At 37.7% G+C, this 19,660-nt stretch overlaps 1 protein-coding gene across 1 annotated transcript in view; it reads right to left on the bottom strand.

The window, feature by feature from the left end:
- Nucleotides 1–19,660, bottom strand: part of SCEL (sciellin) — a 99,899-nt gene that overhangs the window by 44,618 nt on the left and 35,621 nt on the right. Inside the window, exon 2 of the mRNA XM_010003519.1 lies at nt 3,349–3,422. Coding sequence (XP_010001821.1) covers nt 3,349–3,422 — 74 coding nt within the window. The remainder of the gene's footprint in view (nt 1–3,348; nt 3,423–19,660) is intronic.

Below are 19,660 nucleotides of genomic sequence, written 5' to 3'. Positions count from 1 at the left end.
TGTATAAAAAAGTGCAGCACATGTTGATTTTTCAGCTATCATTCCTCTGTTAGGTGCAGACCATTTCCTTCAAAACTTTGCAGTTTATAATCTCTTCATCCTTAAAGAGACTGTAGAAGCCTGGTTTACCAAACTCAGTTCAGTTTCATCTTTAATATGAAACAGCTTGGCATATTTTTAATGTAAACAAATATCACAGATCTGATAAAGGAATTATGAAACATACATACTAAAGTAATTCCAGGAAAGTTGAGCTAATGAATCCTGTTTCCTGAGGTGTTGTCTGTGGGTTTTGTAATTTTAGATGTGTGACAGGATGCAAATTTTTGACAAAAACTACTCCTGAGATGATCACATCCTACATCCAGCCCAACATGTGTGGATTTTCAGGTTTCTCAGAGAATTAGACTCTGAAGCTTTTTCCTCAGTGGCTGTATAAACATGGTCTCTTTTATAAACAGGTAGCTAGTTTTACTGAACTTTAAATAAAAGCAACAGCTTTAAGGCCTGTGTTTTTACATGAGATTTACCTAAAATTTGGGAATAGATTCAAAGAGTTTTGCAACAGACAGACAGGAATGCACACTCACAAGCTGCATGAATGTGGAAGCCTTATTTACTTACAAAAAACCAACAACACTGATATTTAGCATACTGAGGGACTAATAATACAATGTTCACTTGATTTGTGAGACTATATGTTCCTCACTGTATTAGATAGCTGATGTTTACCTCCTTTGGTTTCCCTCTGTGAGGGGCTTTGCCCAGAAGCAAGCAAAAATATTTGATTACTATTGTCCAGCGTTATCAGTTCTTTTTCTTCCTACCTAAGTTTCATATCGTCAGCCTGTTTGAGGTGAAGGGGAATACTGTTGTACTATTTAAGCATTCCCCTTTAAAATGGAAGACTAGAACTTGAGTGCAAATGGAAACTCTATTTTTTAATCATGTTACTTGCCTCAAATTTTCCCAGGCAAGAGAAGGTGAAAAATTAAATGTGCAAAATCTTTGTCAATAGCATCAAATTAATCAACAAACTGATAGATGAACAATACTGAGTTTCTCAGTTCTTCCTTAAGAGAACTTTATGATTTTCTCCATTAATTCCTCTCTCTCTGAACCTTCACACAAAAGGAGTTCAGCATGACCAGATTTCAGAAGACATTCTCTGGTGTTCAGTAAGGACATTTGACAATAAAAATTGAGTATAGAAACTTGACACTTCACCAAAATATATGCAGTCAGTATTACGTTGTCTGTCAGAGCTGTGTTTTGGCATTCTGCTGTGATTTATAAAATGTAGCTCTTGCTTTTAATCCAACAACTTCAGCTGTGGTGATAGTATGAAAAACAACTACAGTGAATGGAAGATCAAACCATAATAAATCATAAAAGCATTTATTTTAAGTGACAATGGCCAATCATTATTTTAAAATGCACTTTTCTTTTGAAAAAAATCCCACTGCAATACAAACATAAAGTTCAGTTTAAAAATGTGTATCTGACTGTAACACAAACTATGTCTGCTCTTATCTGTTGCAATTCACTGGAGATATGTCCATACTGCCAAATAAAAGAAGTCTACTGGAGGAATTAAAGGATTGGACTAGTCTTTCATGTTTGCCTAGTTGCGAACTTTTTCTGGTCCTGTGTTGACTAGCTCTCTCTGAGATTAAGCTGCTAGAGAAGTGACAAACATTTAAGAAACATGGCTGTGATAGCAAAGATTTGTGTTACTGCCTCTTGGCCTTGATGGCAAGGTTTGGCTTTCTTTTTTTGAGCAGTATAGATGTAGCCCTTTGAGACCATTAAGAAGTGAACAGGCACATCAAAGATGATATTTGTAAGAATGTGCTGACAATCACAGTTGAATAAGTACAGAAAGGAATCCAACCTCATTGCATGATTTCTGCATCAGCCTGTTTACTGCCAATCAAGATACTATTTCTCCTTAAAATCTTTATGTGAATCTGACTTTAAGGACTTAAAAAAACTAAGACATCCCAGCTCCAGTGGTTCATTAAAATATCTATTAAAATGAACACTTCTTGCAAACTGAAAAGAGGAAGTACTTCTATCAGTTTAAACAATAGCATTATCTCATAATCACTGTCAAGAATGAAGACAGTTGCAATTAGCAAACAAGAATGTATTAAGTGTATTTTCTCTAAATAGTTACTGGTTTGGATATACTGATAATACTAGGAATGGCTGGGATGTAATAAGGACTTGGCTGAACTTTTATAGATAGAAATAAAACTTCACAACATTCAATAATCAGAGATCTGAAAGAAGATTCAGTAGCAAAAACTGGACCTTCCCATTCCCATAAATATTTAGATTTTTTAATTTGGTACAATAATTTGCATAGAAAAAAATAGTTAATTTTTGAAACTAAGAAAAATGTGAGTTCAAGTACATGCATTCCAGAGAGAAAACTTCTCTACAGCAAGGGTAGCTGATGGCAACTAAAGAGGTGGAAATGATTCCAGCATTCCTTTCATACAGATAGTTTTAGCCAAAGATGCTTTCAACTGTCTGCAATATATTTAAATCTGTGCTTTACTGTCAGCCATAACTTCCTTTGAAACTTGAAGAAATATTCTTGAATGACATGAACATAAGCATTTCTGTATATTCAAGAATTACTCAATATATACCCAACTACTGAAATTAACCTTGCATGTGCAATATTGACTTATTTCCAAAAGCATTTTACCCAAAAATCACTTGTACTTTACAGAAATCATGGCTTTCTTAATTGCTTAGTGCAAACAAGGTTTTAGGAACTCTCCTACAAAGGCAGTAGCCAAGGAGTTTATATTGTGTTTTCTTTTCAATAAATACCACAAGCAATTTGCTAATGTATGAGGCCTTCCTTGGGTTTGCTGAAGTGTCTGGCCTAATGAATTATCTCTCAAGTTTCAATTAAAAATGTAAATATAGCTCTGATACAAGAGTTCAGGTCTCATGAGCACAGGCAGATGGAGCTTATCTCCTTATTATTTTGGCAATAAAAAGTTTATGTACTTAACATGGAAGAGCCAAGCTGCTCCTCACTGTGGCTGCACCTATTTTGGTGTACTTAAACCTGGCATATCCCACCCAAAACTGGTCCTCTTGTGCCTCAAAACCTTTCAGTCTTTAGAAGAATTTTTTGGGTTTCAGGGAAATGCAAACTGTCATTGTGCTTACAGTTTGCCTCTGGTCACTGCATAGAAAGCAGACTTCAGCCCGTGTCAAGTTTTGTCCCTCCAGAGCAACAAGCAATCCCATCTGACAATTATTAAATAGCATTTCAAACTCTGAGTTCTCTGGCAGCAGAAAATGAAGGAGACTCAGTATTACCGCTCTGATTGGGAGACTGTTTTCGTCTGCTAAAAGCTGACATCTTGTTCAGTGGGGTGTCCTTCTGTGGGAATCTGAAAGAAAATATAAGAACATAATAATGTTTTCTAACATTAAAAAGCAAGCAAGAAAGAAAAAAGAAAGAAGAAAATAAGAGAAACTCAGTGGTGATACTGGTGAGATTGCACCAGTACAGGTTAGGAGCCAACCTGCTACAAAGCAGCTCTCTGGAGAAGGACCTTGGAGTCCTGTTGGACTGTGCCCTTGTGGCTCAGGCAGCCAATGGTATCCTTGGGTGCATTAAGAAGAGTGTGTCAGGTCAAGGGAGGCTCTCCTCATCCTCTGCCCTGCCCTAGTGAGACCCCACCTGGAGTATTGTGTCCAGTTCTGGGCTCCCCAGTTCAAGAGGGACAGGGATTTGCTTGAAGGAGTCCAACAGAGGGCTACACAGTTGATTAAGGGACTGAAACATCTGTCTTATGAGGAAAGGCTGAGAGACCTGGGGCTGTTCAGTCTAGAGAAGACTGAAAGGGGATCTTATTAATGTATATAAATATCTGAAGGATGGGTGTCAAGAAGGAGGGGCCAATCTCTTTTCAGTCGTGCCCTGTGATAGAACAAGGGGCAGTGGATGCAAGTTAGAGCACAGGAAGTTCCACCTCAACAAGAGGAAGAACTTCTTTACTGTAAGGGTTACAGAACACTGGAACAGGCTGCCCAGAGAGGTTGTGGAGTCTCCTTCTCTGAAGACTTTCAAGACCCATCTGGATGCATTTCTGAGTGATCTGCCCTACATTCTGTGGTGCTCCTGGCTCTGTCAGGGGGGTTAAACTCAATGATCTCCAGATGTCCCTCCTACCCCCTAACGTTCTGTGATTCTGTGATTGGGAATCAGCCCCAAAGACAGCTTAAGTTTGTATGCCACTTCAATCACCTCCTCACATAGGTTTAGTCTAATAGGGTGGAATGACAGCACTTGCCACAGCCCTCTCTTTGAACTGAAGCCCAGGCAGAGCAGCCAGTGGCTTTTCCCTCCCTGGTGATGACGATGTGACTGCATATTTCAGCCCTGTCACACTGCCTCTCCCTCCTTTTCCTTGTGGAGAGCTCCTTCCCTAAGAACATGCCAGGTGGGAAGAGCCTTTTGAGGAAAAGCCAGAGCAATGAAGAATGGGGTGGGGTGATTATCTTAATGGGAAGATGGTATCAGCCTGTGGCTGGGAGCGGCGCCTCCAGCGCGCACGGGCTGACCCAGCCCCGCTGACGGGTCTCGCAGCTTCTGTGGCCTGCAGCTAATGGAGGGGTCCAGGACAGAGGTGACTCTTCCACCCTGCAGCAGTTTGTCAGTCACTGACTTCTTCCCTTATCTAAAATTGGGTTTAAAAAAATGGGTGTGCAAGATTATGGATTAAAAATAAATAAATAAATTATCTGGGAGTTGAGCCACTCGAAGTATTTCATGTTATGCTTTGAAACTCTCAGGACCAGCTTTCCTAGAGAAGGCATCAAGCAGAGCATCGTGACATTTTAAGACAGAATAATTCCCTCTAAATAAAAAGAATCCTAACATTGACTGTGGAAAAAAATTACCTCCTTAAGCAAAAGGAATCCTTTCTAAAAAGTAGCATTATCCAAGAAAACAACATTAAGCTGGAAAGCTCCCGACTAGCTCCACTGGTCAGGCTGATGACATTTACAGAAGCACCTGAAAACAGTTTTTGTGACAGGAGCAGTTGTTAAAAATCAGAAACATTCCTGGTTCTCTGGGTGACACAGTTGTCCGCGGCTTTTTTTGCAGATGCAGAGTGTATTGCTCACTCACCTAAGGTAGAGTGCATTGAGATTCCAGAGCCTGTGGCTGTGTCTTTACTGATGGAAGGTGTAGAAGATTAATTTTGGCAAAAGCGTATCAAAAATACTGAAATTAATGCTGACAATGAAGCATAAAAAACTAGTGGATGCCAGAAGATATCACACTTCAGCAGATTTTTGTTTTCTGTCCTTTTGCTTCCAGACAATTGCTGAAAGAGTTTATGATTACCAAGAAAGTGGGAAGCCAAAATCTGGATGTAAACAACTACAGATCACTTTGGAAAGTAAAGATATCAATTCAAAATTAATATCAGAGTCCAAAAGTCTGCATATATCTCACTACCAGTTGTGAAATTCCAGGTGTTTATAAGATTTGAACGTTCTGGCATCTAAATTGGAAGGCTCTGATCCACTCTCTTTTAACCTGAGTTGTTGGTATCAAGCATACACTGGCACAGTGTGTGTAGAAAACATGTGACTGCTGGATCTGGTTCCCACCCAGCAAAAATATGCTCAGAGCTATGGTGAGCCTTATTTATTTTTCAATAGGTTATAAAACACCTTTCAAAATGACTGATTTAAGGTTTTAAGTAGATACACACAGAATTTCCTAGAAACTGTTCAGGTAGATTATCAAGCAATCAGTTTTAGGTAATAACCAATCTTACTATAAATTTTCCTGAACTGTTAAAGGTGATAGAGAGGACTCTGATTTATTTATGTTTTCAGCTTAGGAACAGACAGACATTTGAAATTGGTCTTTATTTCAGTCCAGTTCCAACACAATAGGAAGCTTGACATTTCAATATATTTCACAAGCAATGAGTGCTGGCACTTCTTCATCTGCAGAAAAAGCAATAGTTTTGTATAGGATAAACTTGGATTTATTGTCTAATAAAGGCATTTAAAGGTACTTCCTAAGGGAAGTGAATCATGGAACTTTGAAATTGGAGCCTTCTTTTGTGGAAATTTAACCAAATATTGTCATTCTAAGGCTCAGAATATCTTGTTAAAAGTACATATTTTGCAGTTTAAATATTTATCATTAAAAATAACAGAAAACTGTTACATAAACCTCATACTACACTATAGTCTCCCTTTCCATAGGTTTATACTGGGATCTGAAATTTCTTACAGAACTGGCAAGAAACTGTACACCTCAATTACAAATAAAGCCTTGGACACTTGTTCTGAAATATAAAATGTCTTCCAAAAATCTATATATTTTGAGGTCTGTCTTTAAAATCTACAGAATAACCACAAATGCCACAACTGAAAGCCTGAAAAGCAACTGGAAAGGTTTGCAACTCCCACTTGAATCCACGCATGACAAAAGAAAGTCCAGCAAGTGTGCTACTTTCATCCTCCATCATGTAATTAAGACTGTGTTTTGTCTCTTGTCCTATATTAATTTTTAAATGGTTTTAGGTCAAAACAACATTTCTGTTGCACATGCATACAACATCCAGGATAAACTACTACCTTGTCTCCCAGTCTGAAAGCAGCATGCATAAATAAATGTAAGAAACAAGCACACTCCCTTTTACAGTCAGTGCTGGAAATGAGCCAGGTGTTTTGAAATTTTAAACCCAGGCATTTTAGTCCTACAGAATATTGCCATATTGTCCTCAAGGTTTACTTCTTGCTTCTGAACTTCCAAGCTGCATATCAAAAATGAATCCATTGTAATTTAAAATGTTAATTAAAAAAAAAGAAGCCTACTTTAAAGCACAAACAATCAAGAATCATCAGAGTAAGATTTAAATTCCAAGATCTTAGAAATGAAAAGGATCTTGTGTAATGAGGCAGGATATAACTCATGAAAACATTTTTTTCTTCGTCTTCACTGTTGTGGATTAAGTGTGTGTGTATCTGTGTATGTGGAGAGGGGAATGGACAGAAGATCATGAGGATTGCATTAGCTAAAAAACTTCAGCTCATGAAGATCTGGAACCATCACATTATTCACACACATCAGCAAACTTCTTATCTTCAGCTCATAGTTAAAGGGAGATAAAACAAATAATTTAACTTTGTAGATGAAGTTGTGAGAAAGACAATTTACAGGCTTCTACATTATAGTAGTAAATTATGTTCAGGCATTCTTAACAAGATCTCAACCACTGAAGCAAAACAACTCAGCTGGAATGCAAAACAAAAACAAACAGGAATGCAGCTTCAGTGTAATTTGAATTTTAAAACAGCGTCAGGAAAGTTTAAAAGAAAATTAAAACTGCTCCAGCCAGTCCAATGAGCAGCTACCAAAAAGGATTAAGACATACCAATCCTGAATTTGGACCCTCCCCCATTTTTTGGGAAATCCAAATACAACTGCGAAGAAACCCAGAAAAAACTTCAGACATCACTTCAGGGAAAGTAAAATGCCCCTCCATGCTTGTAGCAAGTTATTCAGAAAGCAGCACAGATCTCCAATTCTATTTTTACCACAGATAGCCATATTCCCACTTCTACATTTCCTTTCTACATCCTGCAGTGAATGATCAGCAGAAGACCTCAGGTCTGCCTTAATTTCTCCGAGCTAGACCTTCTAGTTTTCAGCTGGTCTGAACACACTCATTCTTCCAACAGAGAGTCCTTTTGCCTTCTTTCTTCTGTTCTTGGCTGTAGCTTTCTATGCAATTAGGTTTCACATATATGCATTGCTGTATTTAAAAAAAATACATAAGAATAATACAAACATTTCCGGTAAGAGTCATGTTTTCCACATCACACTGCTGAGGCAGTTCCAACCAAAAAAAGTCTTTGTTCTTTGGCTTGTAGGCATGGCAGTGATTAAGACCTTATTTATAAATATTCAGTATGTATTTATTTTGCTTATAATAAAAAAAATGTCTTTCCACAGCTTAAAGGTACTGTATATCATCACACTGCATGAGAAGTAAGTCAACAAGGTAAATGTTGAGGGAGTGTTGAGGGAGGCACACCTTCTGCTCCTCAAAGCCAAAACATTTGTTTTTTTACTGAAATTTTTCATATGAAGCATTGTCAGATGCAAATGCCTAAAATATCGAACTTCCTACTTTTATTCATGAACCGGATAATACAAAAAGTTGGAGATGAACAGCTAGGTTAAAACAAAAAACTTGCAAAATTCTCCTGTCTTTCAGCTTCTCATGCTGCATTGCTGAAACAGCCTAGACTGTAGAGAAGCTGCTGAGTTTGGAATGTCCACATAAAACACCAGGTGGAACTAACAGGTTTCTTACACATGACTCTACACAGCCACAGCTTGCTGGATACTGTTTGTTATATGTCCTTAAAGTTCCAGATTTCAAAACAAACTAAAATCTGTCATATGAAAAGAACATAGACATGTACTTTGTTCTTTCTTTATCCCACCAAAAGTGCATCTTCTTGAAGGACTGTTCTGCTGTGAAGTAACCTGAACATTCAGTTTTTTACGAGTAGTCACAGTAGTCACAGAATTATTCCATTAGAAACCTAATAAAGGGTTAGGAAATGAATTTTTCACATTCTTTGTGTTTTAACCTATTTACCTGCTTTCACTGCAGACCAGGAGAACTGCTGGTAAATTTATTAAAACAAAGGCTTACTTCAGCTTTACTTTTTGGCTTGGGTTGGTCTGTTTTTTTCCCATTGTAACTCTTTATGTTAATTGTACACTACACAGCTTGCCTTTCATTTGCATGAGATAAACGTGGAGAAGGTATCATTTTAAACAAAAGCACATTTGATTCTATGTAATCACAGTTATGAAGCACACTGCAGTATTTCCTTGCTTTCAGTTAATAACTTTCAAGTCAGGTCAGCAAACTTGTGATTTTTCTCCATCATTTTTCTTCAATACAGTAAGACCTAGATGTGTGAGCAAGTAACTGACTGAAGTCATTCTGACTTGATCCAGGATAAAGATCTCCAGGCCTTAGAAATAAGGCACTAAGGAGACACATCATTACAATTGTTCTTCTTGACAGATATCCCTAAGTGCGTGAGGTGAAATCTGTTTCTGGTTGGGTAGTCGATACCAATTTTGCTGTTCTTTACATCCATCATTTCTCCCCTCAAATATCAGAAGTGCTGTCACCAGGCTGTCAGATCTGGCTACCTGTACTATAACTCAAATAAGAATTTGCACTTCTAAATATGGCTTTACTTCTCCATTGCAGATAAAGACTGTTTTTCAAATCAGCATCACAGCTAGAGGCAGCCAAGGCTGTACCATCCTTTACACTTCCAGAGTTACTGTTTCAGTCAAGCATATGATCTCCTCAATAGCCTTAAAGGCCCACTCTGCCAGGTGCAGGTCTGTCAGCGTAACTGCTTACACTTTCTTTCCTACAAAATTGTCACCAGTATCCATTGCAGTGACTCAAAACTATAGGTCAGGACATGAAACAGACAGAATGATGGTGTTGCTAACTCAGCACGGTACCAAGTGTGTACTCAGAGCTTAAACAAATAAACACATGAGTATTATTTAAATGCTTCAAAATTATGAATAACATGATTCTCTTTACTAGGCAATCAGTCTCATTGTCATTTTGCTGAAACAAACATGTTAAAGTAGCTACATTTACTTTATAGAGAGCAAAAAACAACAAAAATGTGCTCCTAGAATTGATTTATTTTTCAGGAGTTACATATCAGAGCAACATCTGTATAATGCATTTATAAACTTCTGGAAACAATCCACTGTGTTCAAATTAGTATTTTACTCTACTGTTTATGCCACAGAATTAATAACAAATCTCACAGAGAATAGGAATAACATGGGCATGTGAGTAAAAGAGAAAGGCAAGGTCAGAACAGGCAAGGCAGGACTAGAGAACACGTGAATGTACGACAGAAATCATTCATATGTTTGTAGCTGAAAGAGCTCTCAAAACTGGTTTTTCGGGACGTAGGTGGAGGAGGCTGTTTTGAAAGAAATTAAGCTTTGGAACTGTCACTAATGTAAAATCAGCTGCTAAGGCAGAGCACAAATTTGTATGTGTTTCTAAATTAGAAATATATTGTTAGTTTGACATGGCTTTTAAAAATAGAGTGTAGAAGGGAGATGACAATTTTAAATTTCTTTATTCAACTCTTTCCTTTCACTTTGTCAGATTTTAAATGAAGAACCTTTCTGTTTATACATGAGGTATGTTCATATAGACATATACATGTTCATGGTACAGATATCATTTTATCAAAGCAGAATGGGTATTTTTGCTGTACCTGTTGTAAAGGTGGAAATGAAAGAAAACTGTTGCTATGTTTCTTTCCAAAATCATATGCTTGAAGAAAATTCAAGTAAATGAGATTTTAATACTATAAGATTAAAAAATCCAAGGAAAGAATAAAGAAACAATAAAATGAATCAAAAAGCGAAGATTACAATAAAAGAACCATTCATCAAGAGTGGTCTGAACAGTGAGTTTGTCATCAGAGAAACAGCACTGGAGTAAAATACAATTAGCAATATAATGTAAATAATGAAGTAATTAAGGTAGTAGCACCAAGACAAGATTTCAAAGAGGTCCAGGGAATCTGAACATCTAAACTGAGACATTTTAAGAGTTAAGTTAAGAGTCAGATTCTCCACACTTCTTGAAAATCCTTGAAGTGGGATCCTTATTTGGATGCTAATAAATCACAGAACATCTGAAAATATGGAACTTCCGATACATGGCATATAAAACCAGAAAAGTAAACACCCTTCCTTACCTAAATATGGGAGAAGTCAGTGTCCTTGTGTGTCTCAGTGTTGCGAGTCAACCTGGAGACACCTGGAAGTGAGGTACAATCAAAGCAGACAGAGAGCTGCAATGTTGTTCTCCATCCAGCTGTCTGAAAAGTCAAGAGATTTTTCCTTCAGAGGCTGAGTCACTTAAGGAGGAGGTAGGAGGTGTGGAAAAGGGTGGCACCTTGTAGAAATACCAGATCAATTAAAAGTAACTGGTGAGTTGTTATACTTCTGTGCTTGCTGTACTTTTCAAGTGCAGTAGGGTTGGGTTTCACCAGATGAAATGCTTTCACAGACACTGAAACAGAAAACCAGGCAATTAGTACTTGGAAAAATAATGCTACACTCATTTGGATTTTCCACAGAAATAGGCATTTCAGAGTTACAGGGCTGCCTCTCAGCTAGAAGGTTTCAGGTATTTACAGAGGTGAACATGAAGAAACACTCTATTTCATCAAAGGAAAATTCTGCACAAGTGTTATGTGGAGAACAGATGCTGGAATCTGATATGCATGAAGTTTGGTGCTGTTTGAGTATGTGGGCAGAGGCAAAAGATCTGTGGGGGAAAACCCTCCCACATGAGATCTTATTGCAAGTCCCTCTTATCTGTGCGCATTTGCATTCTCTCTCACTACAGCCAGTAATTAGCAGAAAGGAGAGAAGAGATTGCCTTCACCACTTTTTTTTTTTTAATTATTATTATTTTTTAAACTCCTTTGCAATGGCTGCATGACTTTCTCTGCAGACTAAAAACTGTCTTAATAAATACAATAGCAAGGAAGAAACTTCCTTATAACTATGCTATATAAAACCCTATGGGTCCACTTAAGATGCAGTCTGGATTTAAAGTGGCTACCATTTTTTTGTTTGGGGAGCTTTTGTACTGAAATATTGAGATGTAGTTATACAGCATTCTGAGTAACCTTTACTCCTCTTGTCTTTTGTAAAAATCAATAATTTCTTTCACCAAAAAAAAAAAATCAAACTCTGACAAAAATTAACTTAGTGCCTCCTTAGACATACTTCTAGCCCTTATTTTTGCTGATTGTTATGTCTGCATAGGCTTGGTACTTAGTAGCATGAAATTATTGTCTAACCATTTGTTATATCTGATGAAATACTGCTGATGAAGCAAAGCAGAAGACAAGAAAACGCAAAGTATAAACTACCAACTACCACAAGTTTCAGAATTAATGAGTACAAACAAGCAAACTTTGTACATCTCATCTTCCAGGCTTCTGAAAGTGAACAATACTTCTAGCAGTCCTGGCATGTTCAGGTCCGCTGTACTATATGTTTATCTTTTTATAATCAAGAAGAACATTTTGCAGATGCATCTTTTTACAGCCTTATTACCACTTTACAGTTTTAGCACACGTGCCTCCCAAATGAACGGATGTCTTTCCTCATAAGCAATGTCCAATGGAAATAGCTTAAAAAAATTACTTACTCCTTGAGTTGAGATGGAGATATAGCTTTGATTTAAAATAACAACACCTGAGATTAGGAATAATTTTTTGTTTTGAAGCATTTTTCTTTTACAATCTAGATGCTAGATTATATTAATATGTCATGATTTTATATTCTACCAGAAGAATTCTGCTTGAAATCTGAGATAAGCTTAACCAGTCTCATAGTGCTGCCTGCTTTATCCAAAAAGAGATGCAAGCAATATAATTTGGAGAAACATAAATGGTATTTTCCTGTATTTATAAACTTTGAATACAGAAAAGAAACTATGGGGCACAGCAATCCAGTTCTGCTACCCAGAATAAAACAGAGGCCTATTCTTCATCCTAGTTAAATCTTTAGTGGCTGGCATGGCAAAACAGACCCTCTGCAGGAAAATACTGTGATACTGACCTGAGCTTAAGAATAAAGCAGGTCAGCTATCTTTTATTGATTAAAGCAAATACAATTTACTGCTAATAATTTTGTCTGATTTGCTCTGTGGTAATCACATACAAGTATTGAACCTGCTGAATAAAGAAAATATGATACAGTGTCATGAGTAAGGAGTCAAACATTTTCAGTAGAAGCATACAGTGAAAGTGACCCATAGCTATTTTCCATGAACAAACTTCCCATACCCTGAAGAAATGCAGCATTCAGAAATTCAGAGGAGCTCAAACTTTGCCTCTGGCTCTTGGTACAAAAAATAAGATGTACCACAATGGTAGCCATCCCCAGATGGTGTGAATTGTTCTGCAGTCAGGTTTAGAGCACAGTGTTTTCATTCTCTATTTTAAGGTCCTTATTTAATTGAGGGAGGGACAGAAATAGAGATGCAGTGAAATTTAATTGCTTGGACCATATCATAATTACGTCTCCTTTATTCCCTTTCCCACTCACTAGAAAAATCCCCAGTTGAAGCACAGACAGATAGCATTCTTGGCACAGATTTTTCATCAGTGTCAAAAAGGAGCAATGCAAAAAACCACAAGTGTGTATGTGCCTCTGTATTGTCCACTAATTACTTCTAATCAAAGAATGTAATCTACCTAATGTACTAGTTCTCAGCATTGGGCCATGCTTTACTCTTGATTAATCAGAGTTGAAGGAATTATTTTTTTCAGTTCAAACAGTAAAGTGCTTTGGTGATGTCAGTTTCTGAATTCATATCTATCAACCTAATGTCTATGCAATCTGCTTTTGGGAGTTTGGTAAATATTCTGCTTTTGCTTGCCATTCTGGTAAGAAAACAGAGGAACTTCTGTGAAAAATAAAACATAAGATAAAACATAAATGGCCATATCCTCAGCTGATATAACAGGATATAACTCCACCAAAATTACTCTGATAGCTTGATTTATATTAGTATAGCACATGGCCTGGCATTATCTATGAGAGAACAGAAGAAATGCCTTAAAATTCCTCCCTACATTATGTCATCTTTTTGATTTATCACTAACAAGCAATAGGGACACATTGCTGATTAGTAATCAGAGGTCACCATCTCTTGCAGCTTAAAATTCTAGCATATTTTGGAGCATATTTAGGAGTATATTTCTAGCAAGCTCATTTTAAATACCTCGTCAACAACGGAGGCTTATTTGTCATCTAAAGATTTCTTAAAATGCCTCCTAAGAAACTGCTAATAGGGGATGATTACTTTTAAAATGGAGTAGCAATGGCAGAAAAGTGAACATAACTAGTTCAGAAATGCCATAATTTAGATTTGAATGACTTAATCAGTGTTATTAAGGTCAAATGCATGTAGCACCCTACAGGGTCAATACATTCTCATACTTCCCATTTCACACTTCTCTCTGAACAAGAAGTCTGTGTTCTGTGAACTTTAGTTCATACTTTTCTACAAACTCTACGTCCCTTGATTGCTAGTAAGATGCATTTTCTCTGCATGATTTTCCTGACAATTTTTGTTAAGTTTCCATCTTTCAGTACAAAACACCCTGCAAAATATTTTTCTGCCTCCAGATCCTTGTTCAGGTTGGCTGTCAGACTTTCCAAGTAGTATCAGTAAACTGTTGACTTCTGGGTTATAAGATGCTATATTATTATAAGTGCTGTGTCCAACAGACATTCTAGCAAGTACTATTCTTTTTTTTTTTCTTTTTCTTTTTTTCTTTTTTTTTTTTTTTTTAAGATACAGGTAAAACTGCTGCATTTATCCTACTAAGCTAAACATACCAAAGCCCAGTCTCTGGCCTGAGGTCAAGTGGCAGAGTATGGTTTGTATGTATATCACTAAACTTGCTTTCCAAGAACTGTGTGGCCTCATTCACACTCCTACTGGAAACAGTCCAAGGCTTATACTAGAGAGATCCATGCCCAAGGTTTTTTTCAGAGACAACTAATTGGCAGGAACAAAAGTGTGTCAAGGAGCATGCAGGATAATGCCATGGATGAACAGAGGGTTTTGCTCAAGCCCAGGTCCTATCCCTAGTTAATGAGTGGTATGGACCTACTCATGGGACCTGATTTTTCAGTTACATTGAACACAAGTGAATTGTGCTCAACGTAACTCATGTCAAAAGATGACTAAAGCTAAACACTCTAAACTATACAGATAGAGGTTGGCAGTGGATGGTGGCCAGCAGCCAGGCAGCATTTAGCAGGCAGACACAGCTCATTAATGTAACCCTTATCTGGGAGGTGGGTTGCACATCTGTGCCACCTGCACATTTGTTTTTGCTTAAGCTTGTCTAGGATCACCTATATATGCAGACAGCAGTTCTAACAGTAAAGTTAAAAGGGGAAGGATCATTTAGGGAAAAAATAACACAGTGTATCAGATACAATTCTATGTAACATAGGAAAGGAAGTAGTGCTCATGGCATAGGGTGACACCTTCCTCTTGAAGGTGACTAACACAGGGTAACTCCTCCCTTAATTCCTAGTCCAGCCCCACCTAAAAAAAAAGGCAATGCTTGGAACTTGCACTGTCTCTATGTACAGAGGTGCTTTTCACCACTGATCAAAATAACTGATCTAGGGAACATCTTGCCTGTAGGTACACCCTTTCCAAGAGGTGCATAGGACTCAGAAAGAGGCTTGAAATGCTCGACTGATCCCAGTAGCACTCATGACTGTGAGTTTGAGCTAAGATAGAACCAATTTTCTTTTTTTTTTCTTTTTTTTTTTTGCCAGTCCCATTTTTTTTTTTTAAGCACAGCCCAGCCTTAAACTGTGACAGAAAGTGACTTAGCCTATGCCTAAGACCAACTCCTAATCATTCCTCCTTTTGACAACAGCCTATATTTGCCAGCAGACTACCTTAGCCACTGAATTATAAGATATTTTTTTGTGGGAACACAATTATAACAATTTTTCTACCTCCCTGAAGTTTAAATATTCACTGGAGAGAGAATAACACTACAGCCCTTTTGCTATGACTTACAGTTATTGGTCCCACCACTGTTTAAATGAATATTTAGAAATTATATATGGAATTCTCCTTTTACTTTTTTATATTGTACTTTGTGGAATTTTATCACTTGGGTAGTTAAAATAGGAAAAGAGAAGAGAAATTCTGTAATATCAAGTAGCAACAGCTGTTGTGCAGGTGCAGAACAACTTAAAGCCACTTTCATTAGGTTATGTTACTGTTTAATGCAACATTTCAATAAGTCTGACATGAAACACCAGAATGCACCAGGGATACTGTTGTGTTTTATGGGTTAACTTTTGCCAGCCCAGTTTACATTTCCCACTGCTCCTGCAGGTCCCAGTTCCTGGGGCAGGCCTTTTAGCTGGTTAAAGTAAGATATGCAGTCTGGTTGGTTGACCACACCTTCTTGAGCACAGGAAGGAGCAATGTCAGAGAGTTTTCATATGCATTTTTTAAAGGCTAAGAAAACTTTATGACAATGCGGGTGCATTTGGCAACCCGTTGTTCTCCCAAAAGGTGTGGCAAAGTTCATAAACTGAAGAGGGAAGGAAGTTCTATAAATGGTATGCAAAATGCCTAAACCTTTTCACTGCTTCTGGTTGCCACAAAAGGGCTGAGTGGTATCTTTTGTTCAGCTTTCTAAAATTGCTTGGCAGAGAAAAATGTTAACCATAGCAGGTGGCAGCATATTGCATGGAGATACAGTCTTCAAGGTTAGTGGGCCTGATTTCCCCAGCATTTCAATGGCTCTCTATGCTGCAAATGAATGAAATATCTCACAGAAGTCCCTGAAAGTCAATTCTATAGTATGCTGAAAGCCTGTCTTGATCTTGCTCCACTGCCAGTACTACCTTAGCTAAAGAACACAAAGAGTTACTGGTAAAAACAATTATCTAAACAAAATTGTGCTGAAAATCTGGCTAATTCAAATGACCTCTGTGTGGTACCAGATGAATATCTGTATCCAGTTTTGTAGTTTATGTTATTGATAAATAGTCTATTTGTTAGTGCGTAGCCATTATCTGAATTAAAAAAGAACATTCAGCTGAGTGGCTAAAGAAATGAAAATTAGATTCTGACCAATGATAGTGGGAGTGTGGGAATAATGATTAGATATGTTTTCTTCATCAAAGAATGAAAAAGACTTTCTAACCTCCCTATCACCTAAACATCCCCACAGAGAGGGCTCTGGGAAAGAACCCACAGTTGCTGATCTCCAGGAAAGCCATCTTGTTAAGGGATATTACAGGAGGAAATGTTAAGGGGAAGAAAGTTTCTTTCTGCGCCTTATCTGAAATTTTCTTATGGCAATTAACTGGTCATGGGCACTGTAAATACACAGGAGACAACATCTCCTCAGGCTGTTCTTTTTATGTTGCAGATAAGGACATGTATCTGCTCCATAAAATGATATCCATGTGAGGAACTTCAAATTACATTTATCTGATAGACTGGTTTTCTCTCCTTGTCCTGGTATTGTGCTGGGATTATCTGCTAGGGCTAAGCAGCCTTTTCTCCTGTAACGATGATACTTTATTGTAGTCTTGGAATCAAGTCAGTTGTCTGAGAACTTGATTGTCATATGGAAACCTATATGGAAAAATTCTACCAATTAAAGTACATCAGGGAATCAATATCCCAACTATTTAACGAAATCTTCCTTTGACAGATGGGTTTCACTCTGGTCTTATCAGGGCACACAGCTGCTATGCATGCCAGCCTAATGTAACAGATTGTGATCCAGTTTTCTATCCACATCAAAGCTGAATGTGAGCAGGGAAGAACTCTCAACACAAGAAGAACATGGAGCTCTTAGAGCAAGTTCAGAGGAGGGTCATGAAGATGATCCAAGGGCTGGAGCACCTCTCTTACGGGGACAGGTTGGGGTTGTTCAGCCTGGAGAAGAGAAGGCTCCAGGGAGACCTCATAGTGGCCTTCCAGCACCTGAAGGTGCCTACAGGAAAGCTGGGAAGTGACTTTTTGCGAGGGATTGTAGTGACAGGACAAGGAGCAATGGCTTTAAACTGTAAGGGAGTAGATTCGGGTTAGACATTAGGAAGAAATTCTTTAGTGTGAGGGTGGTGAGACACTGGAACAAATTGCCCAGGGAGACTGCAAATGCCTCATCCTTGGAAGTGTTCAAGGCAAAGTTGGATGGGGCTTTAAGAAAACTGGCCTAGTGGGATTGTATCCCTGCCCATGGCAGGTAGGTTGGATCTGGATGATTTTTAAGGTCCCTTCCAACCCAAACCACTCTATGATTCTAAGAAAGACAGGTTTTTCCCCATTCCTGGGAGATACTGGCTGTGGTACAACTAGCACAGAACACCTTCCTGTAGAGGAGTTATTAGAAAACATGTTCCAGAAAACTGCAGAAATAAGGTAAAGGCCAAAAACGGGAATCAGAAAGGATCAAGTTGAAATTAAAAATGTTTAGATGACAAATGAGATGATCAAAGATTCAGAATTACTTCTCCACACACAGAACAGATTCATCAGGTAAGACTTTTTTAGTGTGGTAAAGGGATATCTGAAAGGAGGTATAAATGGTCTAAAAAATCACAAGCAGTCTGAGCTGGGTGTATTTTAATTCTGCCCCAGTATAAAAGTTATTTGGCATAAAAATTATGCTAAGAGGATGAAAAAATAATGTAAAAAATAAATTAAAGAATGAAGAAGAAGTGTTTCTTCCCACAATATGCGTGTAAGCACAGGAAACTGTGTTTTGGCTACTTTAAGAAAGGCAACAGTTCATTAATATAGATGTGTATCTGGTCTTGTTTGTTCTTCCACTGTTTTCTAAGCATCTGCTTTTGGCCATTGTTGGAGACAAAGCATTGGGCTAAATGGACTTTTGGGCTGAGCAAGGACTGCCACTTCTATGCTACTGCCCTATGATCAAAACTTGGAAAAGGCAGAAAACTAACACTGTATTAAAATGATTTCTTAATTTTTTTATGCTGATGTAAACAACTAGCAATACAATGAAGGTGACACCAAACTTGGTAGAATGTTGGTGCTTTAGATAATAAAATAAGCCAGTCTCCTTAGTAAAGGGGCTGTCATTCAGCCCTTCAGTCATGAGTCATTCAACAGTGTCAGTTTAGTCACTTTAGGCTGAATTTTTTCTCTACTTGCATGACAAATGTGGAGAGTATGTATAAAGTAAATATGAAGAGCACTAGATTTTGTTAGCACATGTTTAAAACCCTTTCTATACCCGTAAATACCTTTGCAGTCAAATAAAGTCATTCATCTGTTCTAATAACAGACAGAATAGCAAGGCAGCTTTATGTTGCATGTTGAAATGTAGGTTATCTGCAGGAGTGAAACAGAAAACGGTATCACAGAAGCGGCGTCTTCCCTCCCTTTCACATTCCTCTCCCAGCTTTTCTGGAGAAGAATTCAGCTGTCTCAGTGTCCTCCCTTGTCCACAGAAGCAGAAGCATTAATAGCATTTCCATGCATATTGCAAGGAACAAATTTCAGGTGCAGATTTCAATCACAAAGAGAACTACGATAAAGAGAATACGTTTCCTAAATTAACACTTCTGCAAATAGGGCTTCATGGACTGAGAAGCTGAAGAAACACCCTGAGCTCTCTTCTTGCCTTTAAAAAAATACTTGTCCTTTGATATAAACTGGCCAATGACTGTTACAATTATGAGGAAGTTAGTACATTTTTAATATTGACTTCTCATTCTGTTTTATTATGAGTAAATCCTTTTCTGAATAATTACTTTCAAAACTGCTGAGCAATTTGGAAAGAATGTTCTCAGAAACAATCTTCTACATGAGTTTCAATGTATAATACACTAAGAATCGAGCTGAAGGTTTTTTCATTTGTTTGGTTGCTGCTTTTTTTAGCTGCAATGAAAACAAGGCTGGGCTTTGAAACAGGATGACTTCAAACTGATTTGGGTGATATTACAAGGGAAAGA

This window comes from Chaetura pelagica, unplaced genomic scaffold (assembly GCF_000747805.2).
Source record: "Chaetura pelagica isolate M959 unplaced genomic scaffold, ChaPel_1.0 scaffold106, whole genome shotgun sequence".
In the NCBI taxonomy this organism is placed as follows: domain Eukaryota; kingdom Metazoa; phylum Chordata; class Aves; order Apodiformes; family Apodidae; genus Chaetura; species Chaetura pelagica.
Note: the sequence above shows the minus strand (reverse complement) of the source record. Positions and strands in the feature narration are given on the sequence as shown.